The 27,280-nt window shown below is 42.6% G+C and overlaps 1 protein-coding gene across 8 annotated transcripts in view; it reads left to right on the top strand.

Annotated features, from left to right (window-relative positions):
• fat3a (FAT atypical cadherin 3a) overlaps nucleotides 1–27,280 on the top strand; it is a 193,582-nt gene that overhangs the window by 148,928 nt on the left and 17,374 nt on the right. For all 8 annotated transcript variants that reach the window (XM_046388057.1, XM_046388064.1, XM_046388062.1 and 5 more), the window contains 7 exons: nucleotides 779–976; nucleotides 13,851–14,652; nucleotides 16,482–16,616; nucleotides 16,794–16,948; nucleotides 17,443–17,688; nucleotides 19,033–19,279; nucleotides 27,010–27,163. In XM_046388057.1, the coding sequence (XP_046244013.1) occupies nucleotides 779–976; nucleotides 13,851–14,652; nucleotides 16,482–16,616; nucleotides 16,794–16,948; nucleotides 17,443–17,688; nucleotides 19,033–19,279; nucleotides 27,010–27,163 (1,937 nt within the window). The remainder of the gene's footprint in view (nucleotides 1–778; nucleotides 977–13,850; nucleotides 14,653–16,481; nucleotides 16,617–16,793; nucleotides 16,949–17,442; nucleotides 17,689–19,032; nucleotides 19,280–27,009; nucleotides 27,164–27,280) is intronic.

The following is a 27,280-nucleotide window of genomic DNA, read 5'->3' as shown; positions in this document are numbered from 1 at the left end:
CTGCCTCATTCTGCTTGTCAGTCTTTCGCTCAATTTTTCCCTCACTTGTGAGCAAGACCCCAAGATACTTGAGCTCCTCCCCTTGGGACAGCCACTCTCCTTCGACCCGGATTGGGCAATCCATCCTTTTCCGTTTGAGAACATGGCCTCATACTTAGAAGTGTTGATCTTCATCCCAGTCGCTTCACACTCAGCTGCGATCCATCCCAGTGTGAGGTAGAGGTCACTGCTCGCCAATAGGACCACATCATCTGCAAACAGCCACCCCCAGGGCACCGCCACTGTGGAGCTGTTTAACTACCTCTGTGACTTCTGCCCAGTGATGGGAGAGCCAATCCCCAAGTCCTGTGGCTCTGTTTCCTCCACTGAATGTGTGTTGGTGGAATTGTTGAGATTGTCAAAGTATTCCTTCCACCATCTGACTATATCCTTCATTGAGGTCATCACAACTGCCAAGTCGCACATTGTTTGCGTGTGGAGTGTAATGGTACACAGAAGTCCCAGTCCTGTCGAAGTTCAGTACTGCTAAATGAAATAAAATGATGTTCAAAAGAAGTGATAGGTATGTGATGTTCAAAAGAAGTGATAATTATTGATACCAGTGACTCATTTATATTGTTATATCCTAATTATAGTTATATCCTACTTCTGCCTTTCCAAAGACATATTTAGGGAAAAAATAAATCACAATTCAGCTCTCTTTCTGAAACATAAAGTGGCCTCACATAATATATCTGAAAACTTGTAAGTCTTTCTAATGCTGTGTCTCCTCCCCTAGGAAAATAAGCCAGTTGGCACCAGCATTTTGCAGTTGTCCATCAGAGATCAGGATTCCTCCCACAATGGCCCACCCTTTGACTTCCGCATCCTGTCAGGAAACGAAGGTGGAGAGTTTATGCTTGAAAAAAATGGAACACTGGTGGCCAATCAAGTATTCAGAAGGGACCTAGCAACTGAATATGTTATTCAGATACAGGTAGAGTAAAACTGTTTTGCAGCATTGTAAGCTCATAACATGATGTGATTTTTAAAAATGGTTGTGGATCACTGAGACAAGACAAGACAACTTTATTTGTATAGCCCATTTCTACAATATTTCTACTAAATATAAAATACAAAGTACAAAATGCAGAATACAGAGTGAGGTAGATAAAAACAAAGTGCACTAGTGCCAGACTATGTGTATGAGTGTTTCACTGTAGGGGGGTTATTGCTTTAACAGCTCTGGGGAAGAAGCTGTCCCTGAGTCTGTTGGTGCTGGTTTTAATGTTCCTGTACCGCTTTCCTGATGGAAGCGGTACAAACAGTTTGTTTCCCGGGTGGGTGGGGTCTGTGGCAATGCGTCTTGCCTTCTTCTGGACTCGGGCAGTGTAAACTGAGTCCAGATCTGGTAGACTGCAGCCCACAATCCCCTGTGCTGTCCTCACCACCCGGGCTAAATCTTTCCTGTCCTGTGCTGTGCAACTGCCATACCACACAGTCACACTGAGACACAGGATGCTTTCGATCGTGGCTCTGTAAAAGTTCACGAGCAGCTGAGTAGACAGTCCAGTCCGTTTCAACTTCCTGAGAAAGAAAAACCGCTGTTGGGCCTTTTTCACCAGGTGTGAGGTGTTCACTGACCAGGAGAGGTCAGAGGAGATGTGGATGCCCAGGAACTTGATGCTGTCCACCCGCTCAACCGCCTCCCCAAGTATACAGACGGGAGCGTGATCAGTCTTCCTGGATCTCCTGTAGTCTACTATGACCTCCTTGGTTTTGCTGATGTTCAGGATGAGGTTGTTCCTGGAACACCACTGTGTCAAGTTCTGGACCTCATCTCTGTAGTGGGTCTCATCATTGTTAGATATGAGACCCACCACAGTGGTGTCGTCCGCGAACTTGACGACCATGTTTGTGGGGTGGATAGCAGAGCAGTCGTGTGTGTACAGTGTGAATAAGGCAGGGCTGAGTACACAACCCTGCGGCGTGCCAGTGTTGAGGATCAGTGGGGCTGATGTAGACTCCCCTATCCTCACCACCTGGGGCCTGTTGGTGAGGAAGTCCCTGATCCAGGAGCAGAGTGAGTCTGACAAACCCAGGTTGTGGAGTTTCAGGGCCAACATGTCCGGGGGGATAGTGTTAAAAGCCAAGCTGAAGTCCACAAATAGCATCCTGACATAGGTGTTAGGATGCTCCAGGTGAGTCAGGGCCGTGTGAAGAGCTCCCGAGACGGCATCCTCCGTAGAACGGTTCTCCCTGTAGGCGAACTGCAGACTGTCCAGGCCAACGGGGATGGCGTCCTTGATGTATCTCAGGAGGATCCTCTCGAAGCACTTCATGATAACCGGGGTCAGAGCGACAGGTCGGTAATCGTTGAGGCAGGTGATGGTTGATTTCTTTGGCACAGGCACAATGATGGAGGACTTCAGACACACCGGGACCGTGGACAGCTGTATGGACAGGTTGAAGATGTCCAGGAAGACTCCTGCCAGTTGGTCAGCGCATGACTTCAGTGTGCGCCCTGACACCTTATCTGGACCTGCAGCCTTGTTGGTGTTGATCCTCCTCAGAGCGGAGGTCACTTGGTGCAGCTGCAGGACGAGAGGCTGCTGCTGCACCTCTGGCTGAGGAAGGTGTGCAGTTCTTCTGTTGCTCGGAGAGTCGAAGCGTGCAAAGAAGCTGTTTAAGGTGTCAGGTAGGGTCGGGTCATGGCTGACCTGCTGGTCATTCCGCTTGTAGTCTGTGATGGTCCTAATGCCTTTCCACATGTTACGTGGATCGTTGTCATTGAAGTGCTCCTCAATGCGCAGCTTGTGCCTGTGTTTTGCCAGCCGGATGCCCTTTTTCAGTTCTTTCCGGGCCCTGCTGTAAGCCAGCCTATCTCCTGACCTATAGGCTGCATCCCGGGCTTTTAGCAGGGGCCACACTGTGCCGTCGACCCATGGTTTTTGATTAGGAAAAACCGTGATTGTCTTTGTGGGTAGGACAGCATCAGTACAGAAGTGAACATAGGACAACACAGCTAACGTGTACTCGTCCAGGTCAGCGTCTGCTTTGAACACTCCCCAGTCTGTGTGCTCAAAGCAGTCCTGTAGGGCTGAGGAAGCCTCCTCAGTCCACACCTGGATGGTTCTGGTGGTGGGTTTGGTCCTGCAAATCAGAGGTCTGTAGGCAGGGATCAGCTCCACGGAGATGTGGTCTGACATGCCCAAGTGAGGAGCTGCTACAGCCTTGTATGCCCCTGGAATGTTACAGTATACCTGATCCAGTATATTGCAGTCTCTGGTCGGAAAGTTAATGAATTTGTGGAATTTGGGGAGAACAGCCTTTAATTCCACATGGTTAAAGTCCCCAGCCACGATCACAGCCGCCTCTGGATTAGCGTCCATTTGGCTGCTAATCAGGCAGTATAGCTCCTCTAGCGCTAGCTTAGCGTTAGCCCTCGGTGGAATGTAGGTCGCTATGATCATGACCGAGCTGAGTTCTCTAACCAGTTTAAACGGTCTGCACTTCACTGCTAGATATTCCAAGTCGGGGGAGCAAAAAGTTCCTATTATGTTCGTTGCTGTACACCACGAGTTGTGAATGTATAGCGCCAAACCTCCGAAAATGGGTGGACAGCAGAAATAATTAACAACACGAGATATGGGATAGATGGGGAATGTTCAGTCAGGGGAGAGCTCATGTAGGCAGCTCCTGGTGGGCAAGCTGAGCCGTGAACAGCGGAAGCAGGAACGGCAGGTTGGTTGACAAGCAGGGACGACAGGCAGAGGGAAGGAGGTGATGCAAGTGGAGGTTGGTGGATGGAGTTCTGGAGAAAACTGTGAAGACACAAAGAGAGTGCGAGACACCAAGACCAGACTACACAGTATAACAGATAAATACAGAACAGCAAATGTGTAGAAGAAGAGAAGAGAAGAGAAGAGCAGATGGCTCCTTGTATCCTGATGAGTCCCCCAGCAGTCTAAAACTATGGCAGCATGGCTATAAAATGGTTCAGTTACCTGAGCCAGCCCTAACTATAGGATTCAAGGATTCAAGGAACTTTTATTGTCATACCAGTTCACATGTACATGTTCGTGGTACGAAATTAGGACTCAGGTCCTGGGAGCAATAAGTAAAATATAAAATATGAAATGAAAAATTGAATAAAAATAGAAACATAAGCTAAATACAAATCAAATATTAACTAAACATTTAAATAAAGAAGCCAGTTGTTTAGCATGTGCATCATAAATATGCATGTGCAAGTATGAAGTAGAAGTAGTATGTAGTAGAAAGTAGTCCGTAATATTGCACTTGTGTAGACAAAAGTGTTTGTAGTGCAGGTCTGTGTGTCGTGGGTGGGGGGTCTACAGGGCATGTCTAGAGTTCAGCAGTCAGACAGCTTCAGGGAAGAAGTTGTTTCTGAGCCTGGTGGTCTTGCTCCTCAGCCTTGTTGTTGATACGTCCCACTACTGCTGTCGTTTGCAAACTTCATTATGTGACAGCTGGGATGCCTCACCGAGGAGGGGGTCTATCATAGAGGAATGTTTTTAGCCTGGACTTAAAAGTGGGGAAAGTGTCTGCCTCTCTGACCTATGGAGAGAGTTGGTTCCACAGTAGTGACGCACGGTTGCTGAAAGCTCTACCTCCCAGTTTGTTTTTAGAAATACTGGGAACCATTAGTAGACCCGCATTCTGGAAGCAAAGTGTTCTACTTGGGCAATAAGGAACAATGAAGTCCTTGAGATAGGATGGAGCTTTGTTATTGAGAGAGCCTTATAAGTCAATAGAAGGATTTTGAAGTCTATCCTATATCCTACAAGAAGCCAAAGGAGTGCAGAACAGAATTTACTATGTTCATAGACTGGGGGCTGGGAAGGGAGCTGCCCCATCCAAAGTCAGATGGATGTCATCTCTCCTAACCAGACCAGGTTTTCCCCAGAAAGTTTTCAGTTGTCTATATAGACCAGGGGTCGCCAACCCGGTGCCCACGGGCACCGCGTCGCCCGCAGTGACCATATCAGTCGCCCGCAAGCCAGTTCTAAAAATAGACCTAATCACGAACTATCACTGTCTAAAATTTGATTAAATTGTGTTGCCATTCTTTTTGAATTGCATTTACAGTGATGTAAATTAAAAATAAAAAGTATAAAAAATAAATAAAAACCTTTAAAAAAAATCATAAAAATCATAAAGTAGCAGAGTTCGCTAATATGAGAACTCTGACGCAGAATGGGGCAGAGGTCAGTCTAGTGCGCATGACAAACTTGAGCGTTGCGAAGACGAGGAGACGAAAGCGGTTTCTACCCACATAAACATGGCGGAAAAAAGGAAGAAAACGTATTATTTTCACAGTGAATGGGAGGAAGAATTTTTTTTTTACTAATGTGAAAGAAAACTGTGTGTGTCTCATTTGCGGTGCGACTGTGGCGACGGCAAAGCGACACAACGTTGAGAGACACTTCAGCACTTGTCACAAAAGCTACAATGCTAACTACGCACCCGGCAGCGCACTACGGACAGAAAAAGCCCGCGAGTTAAAGGCAGCTTTGGCCAAACAGCAGTCTTTTTTTACAACGCCTGTGAAAAACTCTCAAAAAGCAATCGAAGCCTCTTTTAGGGCTACACATTTTTTGATAAAGAAGAAGGCATTTTCAGACGGGGAGGTTCTCAAAGAAGCAATGATCATTATTGCTAACACCGTACTTAAAGACGAGAAGAATGGAAGCAATATCCTTTCCACTCTCTCCGATGTCCAGCTGGGCCGAACACGATGGCTCGAAGGGTGTCTGCTATGTCTGGGAACTTGACGGAACAGCTGGACCGGGATCTGGCTAGGTGCAGGTGGTTTAGCATCTAGTGCGACGAGTCTGTGGACAACAGCATTACCGCGCAGCTGATGATCCTTATACGGATGGTATTTGATGATTTCTCCACAAAAGAAGAACTCCTGACACTACTGCCCCTGAAGACAACTACGAGGGGAGTTGACATTTATAACGCAGTGAGGAGTTTTTTCAAGGAGAAAAACATACCAACGGAAAAGCTGGTATCGGTGACTACAGACGGAGCTCCTGCTATGACCGGCCGGCATGCAGGTTTCATCGCACACTGTAAAGGTGACACAGACTTCCCACCATTTCTGCATTACCACTGCATTATTCACCAGCAGGCAATATGTGCAAAAGTTACCGGCTTTGAGCACGTGATGACTGGTGAAGATTATAAATGGCATCCGCTCCAACGCTAAACAGCACAGAACATTTAAGGTGCTATTGGAGGAGCTGTCAGCTGAATATGGAGACCTGTTACTGCACACAGAAATCCGATGGCTGAGCAGGGGACGCATTTTGAAACGTTTTTTGTTGCTTTTGGATGAAATCAAAGAGTTCATGCAGTCCAAAGGTGAAGACACCTCTCTGCTGGAGGACACAGAGTGGATACTGGACATCACTGGGAAACTAAACCTTCTGAACTGTGAGTTGCAGGGCAAAGGTAAAACTGTTGCTGACATGATAAGTTCTGTCAATGCATTTAAAACCAAGATGAGCAATTTCTCCATGCATTTACAGACAAAAAAAGTGCTGCACTTTCCCTCTGTGCAGTCAGTGCTGAAAGACAATGCTTCTGCATCTGAGACTTTTGACAAAGCTGCAGAAAAGTACTCTCAAGTCATAAACAGACTTGGGCAAGAGTTTGAGAAGAGGTTTTGTGACTTTGATCAGCTTGAGCCGCGTGTGTCATTCATTTCCAATCCTTTCATGCAAGTGGATACAACATGCATTGCTGAGCGACTAAGTGCAACGTTCAACTTGGATGTTGGTCAGGTGGAGATAGAAATTGTAACCTTGCAAAATGACCTCCACCTCAAAGCCAACCAGACTGCACCAAACTTTTGGTGCCTTGCAGATACTGAAAAGTACAGTGGTGTGTGCACAGTAGCCATGAAGGTTGCCAGCATGTTTGGCTCAACCTATCTGTGTGAATCAGCCTTTTCTGACATGAACTTCATTAAGAACAAACACAGAACACGCCTCACTGATGCACATCTGCAAGAGTCACTGAGAGTTGCAGTGTCAACTTACATCCCAGATTACAGTACACTGGTGAAGAGCATGCATTGCCAGGCTTCCCACTAACGAAGAAACAAATGAAGAAGAAACAAATGACAGATGTTGTTGGTGGCAACATGTCAGTGCCATGGCAAAGATAGATTTAAAATGAATGAATGAAAAACTGTTACAGATGTGTTACAGGCAGTTGTGGATCAGCGGTTAGGGTGTCGGACCTGTAACCGGTGGATCGCCGGTTCGATTCCCCGTCCCGGTGTCCATGGCTGAGGTACCCTTGAGCAAGGTACCTAACCCCCACTGCTCCCCGGGCGCTGCACGCGGTCGCCCCCCGGGTTTGCTGTGTGTGTGCACGTCACTTGGGTGGGTTAAATGCAGAGCAAGAATTTCGTTGGAGTGAGTTCCCTCCAATGACAAAATATGTCACTTTCTTTCTTTCTTTCTTTCTAAGTTTAACAGACATGATGATTTGTTTTAATGGCTGCAAATGTAGTGATTAGTACTTGCATAAGATTCATTCTAAAATGAGTTGATCATTTGTACAAACATGGTGCAGAGTTCATGATTTGATAAAAACTGATAGCGTCTTGAAAAATTGGACGTGATTTCCTGCAAAATGTTGTGGAAGTTATCATTTGAAAATGAAACAATTGGAAAGGTAAATAAGAAATAAAATATTGCATGTTGAAGTTTATCTGTTTGCTACCTTGTTGAATCATTCTGAATCTTTATTGATAAATTATTAATCATTAACAATCAGTGTCTTCACGTAGAATGTCATTAATATAAAATTAAAGGTGAACTGTGCAACTTTCTGATTTCAGAAGTGTGTTATCAAAGTGGTAGCCCTTTCATTATTCAGTGCCCTTGAAGTAGATCTCAGTTTCAAAAAGGTTGGCGACCCCTGATATAGACCATGTTGTTAGCTGAACACTGCTTAGACACCCAGCGATGAAGCGACCACATGCGGCTAAACATGTCGTCACTAGCCAGATTGGGCAGGGAGCCTGAGAAAACTACGGTGTCTGACATTGTCTTAGCATAATTACACACCGACTCAACATTAACATTAGTAATCTCCGACTGCGGTAGTCGGGTATCGTTAGCACTGACATAAATTACAGTCATTACAGAATTTAGGTTTACACTTTGCCAGCAGCTTCAAGTTAGCTTCAATGTCGTCCACTCTGGCCCCAGGGAGGCACCTATGTTCGCTGGAGACTCTAACTTCACGTTCCAAAGAACAGAGTCGTGAAGAGAGAGACGTGAAGGGGGCTGGTGGTGAACCACGGGCCGTTATTCTGAGCTACGCTTCCTTCACACTGTCACCAAACTGACCTTTGCGGAGCTGGGATTCCAAAACACTAAGCCTCGCCTCCAGGGCTGCAAAAAAGCTACACTTATTAGTACCATTATCAGTAAACGAGGCAGAGGAATAGCTAGTCATCAGGCATATGGAGCAGGAGAGAGGTGAGGAAGTGGAGGGAGAGAGAGAAGCCATAGCTAAGCAAGCTAGCGATCTAACCACAAGAATATAGGCGGATCGATGAATATAGAGGCAGTTTTCTAACAAGCTTGTGGACTAAGCTCAGGTTGATGAAGTGGCATTTAAAGCTATAAAACTCTATAAGAGTTACAAAAAGTACAAAATATGTGGGGAGCGTCTAACACACAGCAACAGAGTACTACATGCACAAACAGAGAATGACGCAATATGCTCACCATGAGTCAGAGGAGGAGGAGTGGCTCTAAATCAAAGACAGCCATTAGCAATTGACCTGAGACTATAGGATTAATTCCCTTTTCTCTCCTCTCTCTCTTTCACACTTGTGGTGGGGTAAGAATCAAAGACTGTGTCTGCCTAACACTATAGTTATCTGATAAAAGGGCAAAGGCTATGTGTAACTACAATACATTGGTTACTTGAGATGAGAAGATTTGCAGCAGCACATCCAAAGAGATGACAACCCAGCATCTCTAGTGGAGATATCTGAAGGAAGAGAAGGACTAATTCAACAGCTCAGATGATACATTACTAAACATTTAGACATACAGCACTAATTCCTCCCAATTCATAGTATGCATCAACCTGAGATGCAATGTTTATGATATGAAAGCATAATATCAAGGCTAATATTACATACATAGGGTAACATATTTAGCTTATTGGAAAATCACTATAAATAGCTTTCAAGATATATACTAAAGAGTCTTCCACATCAGTTGGCACCTCTTCCAAATGTGCATTTAGAGTGGAAAAAATGACAAGACTCACCAACAAGAATTTATGTGTGTACGAATCCTAATTTTATGGGTCCACACACAGTCCCACATGCCACAAGAAAAACATGTCCCTACGGGCCCATCTTTGTGATCATGTGCACATCGACGTCATTCTCCCACTCCAAATACTGTTTGTACATGTTACAGGGTATTATTATTTATTAAGTTTATTACCAAGTTCTTATTGCCAACTTGCTATCATACTATATAATGCTTCCTTTTTATCTTAAAAAAAAAAAAACAAACAAAAAAACTGATCTACAAAAATTTTTTGCAACCTGCTCGAGGCTACAAAGATATTAACATCATTACAAATGTGTGGGCATTTGTTCAGTGACATTTTCTGCACCAGCACTCACTATTGCAGGTTGTCAATTGGAGAATAGGGAAAGAAACAATTATATGTGCTAAGGAATTATTTTTGCTGAGGTGTTGAAAGACTTATGAGTTATTACTTTTTTTGTCTTACATTAAAATTATGGTATTGTATGGTATTAGTGGCTAATCCTCAAAGTCCCATGTGCAAGCAAACACAAAATTTGGAAAAACTGCTTTTACTTTTGTGCTGCACACACATTTAGAACATTTTACAACACACATCAAACCTTAACACAAGTGTACCTAGTTTAAATCCAAGACTACTCTGCTCCTGAATTTAATTGTTTCAGCCACTCTCTGTTGCTGTCTATTTGTTAGTTTTCTCATTAATTATCTTTATGTGCTTTTATTCTTTTTTTTCCTCTCAGTGATTCATCAATATTTAAGTAAAGGTTCATCAAAAAGGTATTACATAACTACATGAAATCTGTATAATATAATGTAAGGCTATATAGAGTTCATGTTTACAATGACACTACCCTTGACCTTTAGAAACCAGACAGTGGCCAGAGATGTCAGAGGTCCCAGCCCTTATTAGAGATTGTCACAGATCACAAAACACATACCACTCACTCCAGTCAAATGAAGACCCTAAATTTACAAGATAAGATAATCCATTATTAGTCCCATAACTGGGAAATTACAGTGTTACAGCAGGGTGCAAAGCATGCAAGAATAAGGGCAGGATGTGCATTCAAAAAGAATAAATACACAGGAAACAAATACCTGCAGCTGTACACAGTACAGAAAAGAAAAAGACTATTTGCACTAGAGTCCCTCAAGTTATGATTAGTGAATGGACTAATTATTGTACAGATTTGTTTCAAGTATGTAGGTACTGATCCTAGTAGTAGTGTTACATGAGTAAGGATTATTGCACAATTATTACTACACATGTATTATTGCAGATCTGGTGTGACCATTTGTCCCATTCTTGCACATGATTTATTGTCCAGTTAACACATTCAACAGCTTAAATGTCCAGTCTATCAGCTGTGCTTGTTGTGGAGTTTGACAGCAGTGGGCAGGAAGGAGCGGTGGTACCTCTCTTTCACGCAGCATGGGTGTAGCAGTCTGTCACTGAAGGAGCTACCCAGTGCTGTCAGAGTGCCCTGCATGGGGTGGGAGGGGGTCTCAAGCATGGATAACAGCTTGGCCATTGTCCTTCTGTCACCTACCTCATCCACTGAGTCCAGAGAGCAGCCCAGGACTGAGGCGGCCCTCCTCACCAGTCTTTCCAGCCTCTTTCCAGACCACATCATAAAAGATGGCTGATGCCACCACTGAGTCGTAAAAGCTCCTGAGGAGTGAACCCTGTATTCCAAAGGCCCTCAGCCTCCTGAGCAGGTAGAGTCTGTTCTGGCCCTTTTTGTACAGGGCGTCCGTGTTGTCAGTCCAGTCCAGTGTATTTTTGAGGTGAACACCCAGGTACTTGTAGGAGATGACTATCTCAATGTCTGTTCCCTGGAGTGTGTGTTGGCGTCTGCTGAAGTCCACCACCAGCTCCTTGGTTTTACCAGCGTTGATTTGGAGGCGGTTGTCCTGGCATCAGTCCACAAATCCTTGGGTGAGTTCTCAGTACTCTCGGTCATCGCCATCCATGATGAGGCCGACGATCGCAGAGTCATCTGAGAACTTCTGTAGGTGGCAGGTTGGGGTGTTGTACCTGAAATCAGAGGTGTAGAGAGTGAACAGAAAGGGAGCCAGAACTGTTCCCTGTGGTGCACCTGTGCTACAGAGAGGCATGTCAGACTCACCGCTCTGCGTCCTCACATACTGTGGCCTGTCCGTATTGCTAACGGCTGATCTCTAATGTAAACAATGGAGCCGTGGCTCCGCGCAGAAACCCTGTCGTAAAAAGTGCAAGAACAAAAAGGAAAACGAGTGCAAACTGTACAGACGTAGTGTTCATGTTTACGCAGTTAAAACAAAGGAGAAGAACACACTAACAAAATATAATTACAAAAAAACACAACAGGCTGCCACTCCCGCAGCACCGGAGAAGTGGAAGTTAAGTGGTCAACAATGAAAGATAAGGATGTCATCATGAATTGCTTTTAAACACAGGTTTGTTCTTCTTTTTCACTTTTACCTCAGGAAGACATCTGTGGTTGAAACATTATATTAGGTATGTTTATATGAAATATTTGCACTCCACATCTGTCTGTCTTATACATGAATGAGCATGTCTAGTCAGTACACAAGCACAATATTTGCAAACACACACACAATGTTAGCTCAAATATTTATGTTATGAGAGAAAGCAAAATTAGTAGTAGTTTCTGGTCATGTAAATACTGCACATTTTCACTTTTTTTTAATTTTATTATTTTTTTTTATAAGCGTTCTATTTTACAATATTTAAATTTTACTTACCTATTTTTTGGTAGCAGGGACATAAAGAATTTCACTCCACATTGTACCGTGTATGATTGTGTGTGTGACAAATAAACCTATCTTGTATCTTGATGTATGATATACCGTGTTTATATAGCATTAAACTTATTAGCATTACTGCAACAGTGCCTGTCAGTTCACTTCATGGTTGAGCAGCTCATTGCACCATGTAGTGTGGTTTGTTAATATTAATTGCGAGCCTTATTTAAAAGCCATATTCTGACAGCGGAAAAACAGAAACAGCCAGGCCAAGAGTATTTTGTTTGATCTGAACCTCCCACAGTTGCTTATACTATTGTTATGCTACAAAGTCAAGAATGGGCATTGGCATGGGTTTACTGCCAGTCAACCTGGGATCAGCAGACAACCAGCCTCCTAACTCAATATGCATTATAAGTAAAAGTAGTACATTCAGTGTATCCTAAAATACATGTAAAACATTTATTTTAAACAAAAACATTTACTCAAAAAAAGAGTAACATCAATGGTTTTAAAAGGGATACACAAACTGAGCGATCTACTGTGGATGGAGTGTTCATGTCATTTGTTGATGTTATGCAAAAATACAATTTGGAATATAAAGATAATTTTTGGAAATATTTACAAATAAGAGATTGTATCACAAAGGGTAAATTTAATCACAACAAGAATACATTGATGGAAGTTTTGAACTTACTCAGTATAACACACAGAGCAGCCATATTCTACAAGACATTTAATGGTCTACGAGAAAATATGTGTAAAAACCTGAGGATCATCTGGCAAAAAGACCTAGGATGTGATTTGAGTGAGGAGGACTGGTTAAATGTTTTATCGAATACAGGGAAACACATAAGAGAGGCGAAGGGGAAATTTATTCAGTACAAGATAATTCATAGATTTTATTTTACCCCTTCAAAACTACATAGAATGGGCTTATTAGGAAATAATTTGTGTTGGAAATGTCAGAGTGAAACAGGGACGTTTTTACATGTGATTTGAGGATGTAAGTTAGTGTACCTGTTCTGGGAGAAAGTACTGGAACACGTGAGTATGTGGTTGGGTGTGGCGGTACCTGTATCACCGAGACTGTGTTTGTTAGGGGATCAAACAGAAATGCCAAACATATCTAAATATGAACGAGGGGTTTTAAAAGTGGGGATGGTCACAGCTGCTCGAACAATTCTTAGAGTATGGAAGAGTATAGTTGCCCCAGATGTTAAAAAATGGATGGAAATGATGTCAGAAGCTGCATCATATGAATGCATGTTGGCTAGAATTAATAACGAAGAGGAGGGCCTGGGAACGTATTTTTTAATTCTTTTTTTGTAGGCAGGGCATAGGGAAAACTGTAAAAACTGTAATGGGAAAACTGTAGACATGGTACTGATGAACGTATATCCTGGTGGTCTTGAAAGAAAGGGAAATGTTGATGTACAGGAGGCCTTTTTATATGTGGTTGTATGCTGGATATACTGTATGTTATTGGTGTCAATGTTAGTTTTTGATTTTCATTGTTTATGTGTGGATAAATAAATAAAAACTTTAATAACAAAAAAAATAAATAAAAAGAGTAACAGAGTGAATGTTACTCGTTATTACCCACTGCCACAGATGAACTTTCTGACCACATACAGATCATTATCATAATGATCGCCAAATAGAGATGTCAGCAAGGATTTTATTTCTTTTTCTCCATTCTCAGTTTTATTTATCTTGTCTTGTGTTGTCTTATAATCTTCTTTTTTTTCTCCTTTTTCTCCTCCCTCTTCCCAGGTGACAGACTCAGGGAAGCCTCGTCTGTCCTCCACCTCCATGCTGACAGTCAGGGTGATTGAGGAAAGCCTTCATCGTCCAGTGGCATTGCCACTAGAAGTACATATTGTCACAATGGAGGACGAGTTTCCTGGTGGTGTAATTGGCCAGCTGCACGCTACGGACGCTGACCCATATGATGCACTGACTTTTGGCCATGCCCTTCCAGCACAGCGCAGTCTCTTTAAGATCAGTCCTCATGATGGTAAGATCATCGCCCTGGGAGGGTTGGATGCAGGCAGGTACTCTCTCAACGCAAGTGTTAGTGATGGCCGCTTTGCTGTGCCTGTGCCTGTGAGTGTGCATGTGGAGCAGGCAACACCAGAGATGCTACGTGAAGCAGTAACAGTGCGCTTTGAGAGCGTGGCACCCCAAGACTTTGTGGCATTGCATCTAAAGAGTGTCTTCAAAGTGCTACAGCAGACTGCTGCTTCTCAACAGCAAGACACAGTGCACCTGCTCAGTTTGCAGCCAGTTGGCGGGACGCAACAGCTGGACATGCTTATTGCTGTGGAAACAGCAACGAATGGGTACTACAAAGCAGCCTATCTCACCCAGAAGCTTAGTGCATCACGGCGGCAGTTGGAGGAGGTCCTCAGAGTGTCAGCCATCTTGGATAAGAACTGCTCAGGGCTGGAATGTCGTGGGGCACAGTGTGAACAGAGCATCATTTTGGACTCACACAGCCTTGCCACATACAATACCCCACGGGTCAGTTTTGTCTCACCACGCTTCCATCGCACCTCACGCTGCACATGCAATGGTGAGTGAGTCAATCTTAAAAATGTGACCAAGCATTGTTTGCCAGTCTGACTGAGTTTTCCTATGCAGTAGGCTATTTGGCATGTTCCAGAATAGAGAGACAAACACTGCTTCCAATGGAATTTAGTCACAGGAATGGCTGCAGCTGGTCATTTTTAGGGTTAGGGTTAATGTTGTCATTTTGCATTACAATAGCATTTTTTCCAGGACAGCATAAATCCTCAGAATACTAGTGGGTGTAATTAAGGCAAACAGTGTTGGCAATTAGTGTGGGGGAAAGGGGTAGCAGTGAAGTTGCCTGGTGTCAGTAAATGCACAGTCTAGGTTACAGTTTGCCCATAAATAATCATTGTAGCTCCTGAATGCCTAAGAAGTTCATGTGTTTTGCTCCCAGCTGCTTGGACAAAAATCCTTGCTCTGTAGATTGCAAAATATTGATAAATATATTCAAGCAGTGCCTGTTTATTAAGCATCAACCTCATTTAAAAATATTAGAAAAATATTGGAAAAAATATTGGAAAAAAGGGAGACAAGGTCTCAGATATGGTAAGATATGATCTGATCCACATGCACAAAATACACCATGAGCTGCAAAGTTTGTGTGTGTATTTGACACTATAAACTGAAAAACAAATCTGATAGATTTGATTATACAGTATTATTACAGAGCAATACTTTATCAACTTGTAATGCCTAGGATGAAATGCATGAAATACTCGTAAGTGTTATGAAATTTTGAGTAATAGGTAAGTGTGATGCAAATGGAAATGAAATGTTGACAACTGAATTATAGATGTATGTTATTCATGTTATTCCCAAGTAAATTATTATTAGTTGATACAAAGTAATTTCATGTCACTCATCATTGAGTGTATGACTGAACAATTTAGACATCTGAAAATTTGTTTTAAAACAGTACAGTCCTAATGAGGAAACCATTCATTCTTTAAAATGTAGCAAAAATTACCTAAAAATGTCCATCTCAGTTTTTGTAGTCTTTACTAGATGTAATCAAAAATTTAGTGTAGTAGTGTGTACTCTAGCGCAGCGGTCCCCAACCTTTTTTTGCGCCACGGACCGGTTTAATATCAGACCGTATTTTCACGGTCCAGCCTTTACGATGTGGCGGATAAATACAACTAAAATGAGAAGACCGGCATAAAAACTGGGGTATTTTTTAAATATAACAATAAACGCGAATCCAATGTGTACTCGCAACTTTATTTGCAGCGTCTTCATAACATCGCGCCAACAACATAACATTAGTAACATCCCCTCTGTCCTCAACGCTCTCTGGTCGCTATGGTAATGTTTAAACATGCCTTCAAAATAAGATACACCGCAAAAACAAAAAAAGTGCATGAAAAATACAACTCACCATAACGCTGATTCAGTGGGAGCTCTGAGCCTGTTTCTTTGTAAGGAGACGGTCCCATCTAGGGCCTTTCCCCTTTCCAGAAACGTTTGTTTTTTACTAATTTTGTTAGCTTATGGGTTTATTTTTAGCGGTAACGTATCATCTGACTGAGACAAGCGTCTTGACCTGCGTCAAGAGTGAGAGAATCCATTCATTTTTCAAAATAAAACATCATTCAGACTCAGATAATCAATAAAATGGAAATAATGTAAGTTACTTATTTTTTCTATGCGACCCGGTACCAAATGACCCACGGACCGGTACCGGGCCGCGGCCTGGCCCTGATCAAGCACAAGCACCTTATTTTTGCAAACCTTGCATACTTGTACAGATGGACCATTTATTCTTTGCCTAAACCACGCACTCACTTGAAAACTTAAAATTTGTGTACTTCTTCTTTTCTGTGTGTTCAGATGACAGCTGTGCTGTCCTGTCCGAACAGTGCAAGGACCAGCCATGTCCAGCAGACATGCAGTGTGTTTCAGTTGAGGCCAACAGAGGGCGCTACGCATGTCAGTGTCCGCTGGGAAAACTTGGAGAGTGTGCAGGTGTGTGTGTGTGAGAAGGAGAGAGACAAAAAGACAGACAGACAGAGAGTGAATAAAAGGAAACAAACAAAATTCAGAAAAGTGTGTGAAGATGTGTATGAAAATATAATACAACAGCAACTTGCTGACTTTGATTCATTAATCTGCAAGTGTGTGTGTGTTTGGCGGGTGATACAGGCCATTCATCGCTGAGTTTCTCAGGTAACAGCTACATCAAGTACAGACTGTCAGACCGGCTGCAGATGGAGCTGAAAGTGAGCCTTAGAATCAGAACACTGCAGAGCCAAGGAATCATCATGTACACACAAACTGAACCCTGCATGGTGCTTAAGGTATATGCACACACACACACACACACACACACACACACAGGTGCCAGTCTAGGCTCTGACATTTTTAAGGGTAATTGCTGCTCAGTCATGAAGGACACAAAAGTTGCTGATCTGAGGATACTTTTCTATATGGTACAGGGCAATTTGACCAGTTTCTCTATTACAGTAATTTGTTCTTTGGTGTTGTATTAATCAAACATACCCATTATTTGTCAGTACACTAACACATGATACATACAGATGATTGCCATTAACATTTAGTAAAACTGCAGAAATATCTAGATTAAGTACTTATTATGCATAGCCATAATTGCTAATTATAGGCAGAAAACACTGAACATACTTACCATGAAAAACCTATAAACCTATAAAGAGATTTGTTTATATTAGTATTTTACTGAGGACATGCATTAAACAGTTTTTTTAATTAAATGTCTGCATGAATATACCTCGCATTACAGTGTGTGTGTGTGTGTGTGTGTATGTTTGGGCAGCTGGAGGAGGGGAAGCTGTGGTTCCAGCTGGCCTGTGGCCTTGTTGATAGTGGTGGTGGTGGTAATAGTCCAGACGTGTTGGGTGTCTCTGGCCGTCGAATCAATGATGGCAGCTGGCACACAGTGGCACTAGAGCTGAACCGCAACTTCAGCAGCTTGGCGCTGGATGACAGCTACATTGAGCAACGCCGTGGACTGCCATTCATGCAACTTGCTTTGGACAGAACCATCTACTTTGGAGCACTGGTCAGTCTATGAGGAGCTTTTTATTTCTTTTTTATTTATTTTAGCAGTATTCATGTTCATGTTGGAGTGCATAACTCACCTAAAGGAGGAATTATGAGACAATGGACCCTGAGCAAAAATATGTAAAGGGCAGACAACAAGGGTGTTGTCAGTTTCAGGTCGTTTATTTCTTCTTCTTTTTTCTTTTTTTTCTTTTTTTTTTTTTTTTTGCTAAATCTCTCTAAACATTGTTCATTTGGTCGTTGTTCTCTTTCTCTCTAGCTGCTGTAGCCCAGTGGAGAGAAGATCTCACTTGATGAAAATGTTTATAGACTTACCTTAGTCACCTTCAGTGAGAGAGCTGCCCACAGCAAAAAGCTGTTTTCATACAGCTTGCCTTCTCTTGTTTCTGGACATTGCTGGTGCTGTATGCAGGCTTTACCTCCACATATATAATTCAAACACACACACACAAATATACATACTGTATGTGTATGTATGCCTCCTAATTCTGAAACCAAACCACTATTGCAAAAATATTCCCTACAGGTCTCCACTTGGCTTATATAAGTAGCAGCTTATAGGGGTGGAGGATGACGCTTACTGTAACAGTGTGTGTAAAACACTTTTACCACTTTCTGAATTTTTGAAAAAAATTAAAAACTAAAAACTAGCTTGTTCTGCCTATCTTAGAATCTGATTGGAGTATTTCAGTTAGTATGTTTAAACAGTGTGCATTAGCCTTTGCAACAGCACCAGTAACAGCCCTTTGTTTTGATTGTAGCCTCTGATGTGCAGCCCTGCACATTTTAATCATTGAGAGGTCATAAGTGACGTTGTGGGTACTGACATTTCTGTTGGCTTTGACTGCCAAAATTTAGTTTAGATATTAGAATGTGATTAAGCTGTGAAACTGGTAATCATGTGATATTTACATAAATGATGAATGGAATGTTAAAAAAAAATCTACTCAACGATATTACTACTTCTAATATAACTACTGATTTATACTGTGGACAGTAACAATACATATTTCTTTCTTCAAACTAAAAATGTAGAAAAACATTTAAGCTCTTTATATTTACCAGGCTTTTTCTACTAGACCAAGCATGTATTTATCCAAACTGAGGTAAGAGAGGTTAATAGCCTGAATTACATTAAATGTGACATGTGCAATACATTGCCTACAGACCACTGGATTTACTTCAGTCACTGCCAAGAATTTGCAGAGGAACATTTTAATATAATCAAAAAAATTCAGGTGAAATTTTGTGCAAACCAATCTATTCTTTTAAAAAGTGGTTTTGAGAGGAAAACAATAATACAACAAAGTTCAATTGTGAATTTTGACCCCACTCTCCTCAGGTACAGCATCCCAACTCTCGCGGGGTTGTGGACTCCCAGAAGGATCCTCAGGTGGTTGAGGGTTTCCAGGGCTGCCTAGACTCAGTCATGATGAACAACAAAGAGCTGCCGTTGCAGAACAAACGTTCACATGATGCAGAGGTGGTGGGACTGACAGAGATGAAGTTGGGCTGCATCCTCTATCCTGATGCTTGCCTGCAGCAACCCTGCCGTAATGGAGCTACTTGCACAAGCCTGCCCTTTGGTGGTGAGTGACAGGAAATACAAGCAGGTTTGATCAGATGTTTTTATTTTCATTTTGACATGTAACAGTCACATCTAAAGATATGCAGTTAAACATGGTTGTCAAAACTATCTGACATTTCGGCTGTGTTTCTTTAATGTACTGTTTTTCTTTGCGAATGTCTTTATAAACCATATCTGTTTAACAGTGACATATCATCTGTGGCCAGACTAACTGCTACTGCCAGCTTTAGGGAAACTCAAGCAATCATTTTATTTAAACTGTGACTTAGATTTGTAAATTAGATTTGCAATCCAATATTAGAGAGAGTGGTGGCATAACAGGGTATATGCAGGAATCCTGAGGTTAATTTCAATACCTTTTAAAGACTTTTTTAAAAACCTCTCAAAAAAAATTTTAAGACCTCATCGCCACTTTAAGCTACTGTTAGCAACACATTTTTAACAGTTGTAGTTTGCAATTTAACAGAAATGAGGTAAGCTGAGAAGGAATAAAGCTCAAAAGAATAAATTAAACTAAAGGCAGGTTTATTGACATTCCCCTCAGGTCACAACAAGTAACAGCCCCGAGTAACAGCCCGGCCAGCTTTGTTGATGCTGTCAACAAGCTGCTGCTTAAAGTATGGTGCTAACCCGAATCTCATGATGTATCCAGTTTTGTCCTTGCCACAGGTGAACGTATTGCCAATGTCCGAAACCGGAAACATCGACTTAAAAATATCAGAAATGCCTTCGTTTGAGTTCAGTGAGTGGTGAATCACCGCTGTGTTGAGACACCAGATAACCTCCGCACGCAGCGTTGGTGTGCTGCCCATAGCCACCCTTATCAGAGGTCGTGGTCATAGCTGTGTTGGCTAGCTCAGCTGCCACATTACCAGGTGGTCGTATTGCTGGTGGACCACAGAAAGTTGCTTTTGACAGCTGATGCTGACTGCGGCCAACAGCAGTCTTTTGCCATATGTCAGAACAAGGTCAAGAGTGTGATTGAAGCAGTGAGTGGGTTTATGTACACACTGACAGAAGCCGATTGAATCTAAAAGAGAGATAAATCAAATCTATCATTACTATTGTCCATGCGGATGTTGAAAGCGCCCATAATAATTACATATTATTTTAAGGACGAGACTCAATAGGAACTCTGAAAATTCCAGTAGAGTATGAGCCAGGAGCGCGGTACACTACAACAATAAAAATTGCTTGTACTGTTTTCCAGGTAGGGTGTGAAAGACTAAGAATAAAGCTTTCGAATGAATGGTAGTTGACTTTGGGCTTTGGATTGAATGATAGGTTTGGGTCAAAAATGGCTGCAACTCCACCTCCTCGGTCGGTGATCCCAAGGAATGTGGGTGTTAATATTACTGGGGGGAGTGGATTCATTTAAGATGACATATTCTTCTGGTCGAAGCCAGGTTTTGGTTAAACAAAAATAAATCTATATTGTATTCCAATATTAACTCATGTACTAGGGCAGCTTTAGATGAGACAGATCTAACATTTAACAGTCCACATTTAATTCTCCTATTTGTTGTAGCTATGGAGGTATTGGTGTTGATCTTCATTAGATTTTTATGTATAACTCCTCTTTTTGTATTTGATTTAATTAGTTTAAGTGCTCGGGGGACAGACACAGTTTCTATGGCTTCTTCTTCAGCTTGTCTCCCAGCAGGGTGAGCTGGATGTTGTTGAAGGCACTGGGGATGTCAAAAAACATGATCCTCACAGTGCTCCCAGCCCTCTTCAGGTGAGATAGTGATGTATGCAGGAGGTAGTTAATTGGTTATAAGATTAGCTTGAAATTACTGAAGTGTATGATTAGAACAGGCGTTCAAAGTAACAATGTGAAATTACTAGTTATAGTGAACAGTAGAACAACTTAAGCGATATTAAATTAAAGCGCAGACGGAGCTGCTTGTAACACCAGTTGCACACAACAACAGGAAATGACGTAGGATGTTTACTGCAACAGGAAGTTCAGAAGTTCACAATTACCATTATTAATCAGACAATGAAACATTATGACAGTATTATCTCCTAATTAGCTCAAATGAGACACAGCCTATTATGTACATGCATTTGATTTGCAGATTTAGTTGATAAAGAAGTCATATATGCATCAAATTAAATACTAAATAGAAAAACAGTTTTATGTCTGTGTTCTTTTCTTTTATAATTTATCAATTTATTTTCTAACTACTCTGTATTGCTTCAAGCATTTTTTTCAGATTTTTAATTTTTATTATGAATAATTCTATGTCAAAGTGAGTGGCCACCACTGGATATGGCATGTCAACTTTTGAACGACAAGGCAGGCGAAAACAGGCACTTTCACAAAGCTTAGTACAGGCTGAATTGAAACAATTACTCTTGATCAGTAGATTATCAGGGCAGGCCAGATTTCAGTGGTAGACATTATATACATATACATATATATATTAATATTAGCTTAATCCTGCATGCAATCAGTTAAGTACTGCATTTTAACTATCGAGAATGACTAGCTAATCAGTTTAGTTAGTCATTCAGACAACTCTGAAGGGGATGAGGGAGGGGTTTCCAATTCTATCACAGTCAGGCAGGCAGATAAAACATAAAGAAAATCACCAATAATTTAACCTTTAGTGATAAAATACTATAAGAAAAAAATCTGATACGATTCGATACGATTCAGGTATATGGCCAAATATTTTGGTGAGGTCTGTTTTAAAGTTAAATTTATAAAGAAGTTGTATAACAACTCCTTAGAAAATAGTATCTTTCCCTCTTCTTTGCAACACGCTATGGTGCAACCTAACCTTGATCCGTCTATTTATAGTAATTGAGAATTGAGTCTCAAAGCTGCCCCTTTTTATCTAAAGTTCTAGAGAAAGTGGTTTCAACTCAGCTTTTAGAGTTCATGTGTCTAAATGACTTCTTTCAGAAATTTTACCCTGGTTTTAGAACACTACATAGTACAGAAACTGTAATGAAACTGACCAACAGTGACAGTGGAGAGAGCTCTATTTTAATTCTTTTAGATCTTAGTGCAGCTTTTGATACTGTAGACCACAAAGCATCTGCCAGCATGGGTGGGCATCAAGGCCATTGCATTTCATTGGCTTTGTTCCTTCCTGTCTTTTCTAATTGGAAAGTTGTGATAACTTTTGTTGTGAATTGGCGCTATATAAACAAACTGAATTGAACTGAATAGAGAGAAATTTTGCAGTCAATTTAGGTGAATAGATGTCTTCCACAGCCCACATGACCTGTGGTGTGCCGCAGCTCTCAACTTTAGGTCCAATTTTATTCTGTATTTATATGCTCCCACTCAACCAAATAATTCGAAGACACAATGTCTCTTTTCACTGCTACACAGATGATATTCCATTTTATTGCACAGATTGGATCACCTAAATGGCATTAAAGGAACTGCATTAAGCTGGTTTCAGTCTTGTTTATCAGATCGATCTCAATTTGTTCATGTTAATGATACATCGTACACACTCACAAAAGTTAGTCACGGAGTTCCCCAAGGTTGTGTCCTTGGGCCAATATTATTCACCCTTTGTATGCTCCCCATCGGTGATATTATTAGGAAACACTCAATACATTTTCATTGATACACAATTGTACTTGTCAATGAAACAAGAAGAAACAAATCAGCTAGTCAAACTTCAGGGAACTATGTGTCTTAAACACATAAAAACCTGGATGACTTGCAATTTCCTGCTTCTAAATTCAGACAAAACTGAAGTTATTGGTCTGGGCCCTGAACACCTTAGAAACAAATTATCCTTAGCCGTGGCCTCAAGCTGCACTGTAAGGAATTTAGGAGTTATCTTTGACCAGGACATGTCCTTTAACCCACACATATCGAATATTTTGAAGACTGCATTCTTTCACCTCTGCAATATTGCAAAAATTAGGCACATTCTGAGTCAAAAAGATGCAGAAAAATTAGTCCATGCATTCATTACCTCCAGGCTGGATTATTGTAACTCCCCTCGAGCAGGCTGCCCCAATAAATCTAGACAGACTTTCCAGCTAATCCAGAACACTGCTGCAAGATTACTCACAAGAACCAGCATAAGAGATCATATTTCTCCTGTACTGGCTTATCTATATTGGCTACCTGTAAAATTCAGGATAGATTTTAAAATTCTCCTCACATATAAAGCCCTGAACGGTCAGGCACCATCCTATCTTAAAGAGTTGATAATTCCCTATTATCCTGCCAGAGCATTGCATTCCCAAAATGCAGGGCTACTTATGGTTCCTAGAGTCGTCAAAAGTTGACTGGGAACCAGAGCCTTTAGTTATCAAGCTCCTCTGCTATGGAACCATCTTCCGGTTTCAGTCCGGGAGGCGGACACCGTCTCTACATTTAAGAGTAGACTAAAAACTTTCCTGTTTGATAAAGCTTATAGTTAGGGACTGCCAGGGGTCCTCCCATGATGCACTGAGCCTTTTCTTCCTCTTCCTCTCCTTCTGCACACGTCTGTCACACACCCTTGTCTGTCTGTCTTTCTCTCCCGCTCACTTTTTTTCTCTCTCTCCTGCTCTCTCTCTCTCAACCCAGTCAAGGCAGATGGCCACCCATCTCGAGCCAGGGTCTGCTCCGAGCTTTCTGCCTTCTAAAAGGCAGTTTTCCTTGATACTGTCGCCAAGTGCTTGCTCAAGGGGGAATGTTGGGTTCTCTATTTTATAATTTAATTAAAGAGTTTGGTCTAGACCTGCTCTAAATGGAAAGTGTCATGACATGACTTTTGTTGTGAATTGGTGTTATATAAATAAACTGAATTGAATTGATATACCTTCCCCTGAAACCTGGTGAGCTGAGTAGCCTAGCACCTGGCATTGACTGTCTTAGTGAGGTAAACCGCTGGATTACTCAAAACTTTATAAAACTCAGCAATTCAAAATCAGAAATCATACTGTTTGCCCCCCCCCCCCCCCGCCCACATCCCTGTACCCCAATCACTTGGATCCTCTGTCCATTAATCAAAAACTCACTGCTGGAAATCTAGGTTTATTATTCCGCACAAATCTTAGCTTTGACCCACATGTCAAGAAAAACATCCAATTATGCTTCATCCAACTGTGAACAGTATCCACAATCAAACCACTCCTCACACAGTCCATCCATCCATCCCTCTTCTTCTGCTTTATCCGGGACTGGGTCGCGGGGGCAGCAGCTTGAGCAGGGATACCCATACTTCCCTCTCCCCAAACACTTCCTCCAGCTCTTCTGGGTGGACCCCAGCCGAGTGACATAGTCCCTCCAGCGTGTCCTGGGTCTTCCTCGGGGCCTCCTCCCGGTGGGGCATGCCCGGAACACCTCCCTAGGAAGGCGTCCAGGGGGCATTCGAAACAAATGCCCGGGCCACCTCAACTGGCTCCTTACGATGTGGAGGAGCAGCGGCTCTACTCCGAGCTCTTCCAGGGTGACAGAGCTCCTCACCCTAAGGGAGCGCCCCGCCACCCTGCGAAGGAAGCTCATTTCAGCCGCTTGTATCTGAGATCTCGTTCTTTCGGTCATCACCCAGAATTCATGGCCATAGGTGAGGGTAGGAACGTAGATTGACTGGTAAATTGAGATCTTCACCTTACTGCTCAGCTCTCTCTTCACCACAACGGGCCGGTACAACGACCGCATTACTGCTGTCGCTGCACCAATCTGCCTGTCAATCTCACACTCCCATCTTCCCTCACTCGTGAACAAGACCCCGAGATACTTAAACTCCTCCACAGGCAGGAACTCTCCTCCAACCTGAAGGGGACAGAACACCTTTTTCCGGTCGAGAACCATGGCCTCGGATTTAGAGGTGCTGATTCTCATCCCAGCTGCTTCGCACTCAGCTGCAAACCTCCCCAGCGCATGCTGAAGGTCCTGGCCTGAAGAAGCCAACAGGACAACATCATCCACAAAAAGCAGAGATGAAATCCTGTGGTTCCCAAACCAGACACCCTCCGGCCCCTGGCTGCGCCTAGAAACCTTGTCCATAAAAATAATGAGCAGGACCGGTGACAAAGGGCAGCCCTGCCGGAGGCCAACATGCACTGGGAACAGGTCCGACTTACTGCCGGCAATGCGGACCAAACTCCTGCTCCGAGAATACAGAGACCGCACAGCCCTTAGCAAAGGACCCCGCCCCATACTCCCAGAGCACCTCCCACAGGATGCCACGGGGAACACGGTCGAATGCCTTCTCCAAGTCCACAAAACACATGTGGACCGGTTGGGCAAACTCCCATGAACCCTCAAGCACCCTGCGGAGGGTATAGAGCCGGTCCAGTGTTCCACAACCAGGACGAAAACCGCATTTTTCCTCTTGGATCCGAGGTTCGACTATCGGCTGGATAGACTTTCCCGGGGACGCTGAGGAGTGTGATCCCTCTGTAATTGGAGCACACCCTCCGGTCCCCCTTCTTAAAAACAGGGACCACCACCCCGGTCTGCCAGTCCAAGGGCACTGTGCCCGACTGCCATGCGATGCTGCAGAGTCGTGTCAACCAAGACAGCCCCACAACATCCAGAGCCTTAAGGTACCCAGGACGAATCTCATCCACGCCCGGTGCTCTGCCACTGAGGAGCTTCCCAACTACCTCAGTGACTTCATCTTGGGTAATGTATGGATCCGCCTCAAGGTCCTCAGCCTCTGCTTCCATAACGGAAGACACGTCAGCAGGATTGAGGAGATCCTCGAAGTATTCCTTCCTCCTTCCGACAATATCCCCAGTCAAAGTCAGCAGCTCCCCACTTCCACTGTAAACAGTATTAGCAGTGCACTGCTTCCCCCTCCTGAGGCGCCGGATGGTTTGCCAGAATTTCCTTGAGGCCGACCAATAGTCCTCCTCCATGGCCATATGAGCCAGCTCGCACCTTAAGATTCTCGGGTGAGGTCCTTATAGTCATTAGGTTAAAGACCAAAGGTGACTGGGCTGTCATTGTCTGCAGTTTGTTCTAGCCATGGCCGCAAGCGTTATTATTAATTTTTTTTTTTTTTTTTTTTTTTTTTTGCTGTAGTGTTTTCTCATTGCTCATATGTGCTTATTTTAACATTGTGTGCTTGTAGAGAGAGGGATATAAATTCTGTGCAAGTGTTTTAACTGATATTAGAGGGTCATAATATGTTGTTAACAGGTGTAACTTTTGGTACAGCTGACTGCTGTGCTGTGTTCTTGTAATAAATAAGCTATGTGTTCACTGACTAGAACAATTTTCAATTTTGGCTACAAGGTCTTCAATTTTATTACAGACTTATTAAATAGATTTAAATGGATTTTGACATAAAGCTGGCAGTTTATTTGAAAAGACAATATGCTTCATTGACGAATTACTGCGAAGGAACTCCCAGTTCCATTACTCTGCTGAATAAAATAATAATAATAACAATAAATAATAATACATTTATTTATAGAGCACTTTTCAGTGAGTAGAAACCAGTTAAAATCAGAACCTACAAATCAATCATAATTGAAAATTGCTCTAGTCAGTCATGGTTCCCCACACTGTCTGGGTAAAGCTATGGTGTAAGCGTACAGAGTTCTCAACCAAGCTGTTTGGTTTGTTATAAGGCTACATGTTCCTCATCTATACAGTAATGAACAAAGCATCCTGTCACAGCCCACAGATGTCATCTGCACAGCACTGTGGAATGGTTATTGTGGGTCTCAGATATATTGTGTATACTCAGTAAAAAAAAATATCCAGTGTGATGAAGTCTGTCTTATTGTCTCTCTCCACCCTTCTTCTAGGGTTCACGTGCAGCTGTAGCCCCCAGTACACTGGTGGGCGCTGTGAGATGGAGATAACGGCGTGTGTTCCCAACCCGTGTCGAAATAGTGGCACATGTAAGCCCATCGGTAATGCGTTCCTCTGCAGCTGCAGGAGAGGCTTCAAAGGTCTGAGGTGAGTTCCAGTGCAAACACACAAACCCAAAACTGAAAGTCCTTGAAAAGGTTTATTTACCCACAATCAGAAAATATACACTTTGTTACTTGCTTCTGTAAGTATCTCTGTGTGTAG

Source organism: Scatophagus argus, chromosome 5, assembly GCF_020382885.2.
Source record: "Scatophagus argus isolate fScaArg1 chromosome 5, fScaArg1.pri, whole genome shotgun sequence".
Classification (NCBI taxonomy): Eukaryota; Metazoa; Chordata; class Actinopteri; family Scatophagidae; genus Scatophagus; species Scatophagus argus.
This window is presented reverse-complemented; position numbering and strand designations above follow the sequence as displayed.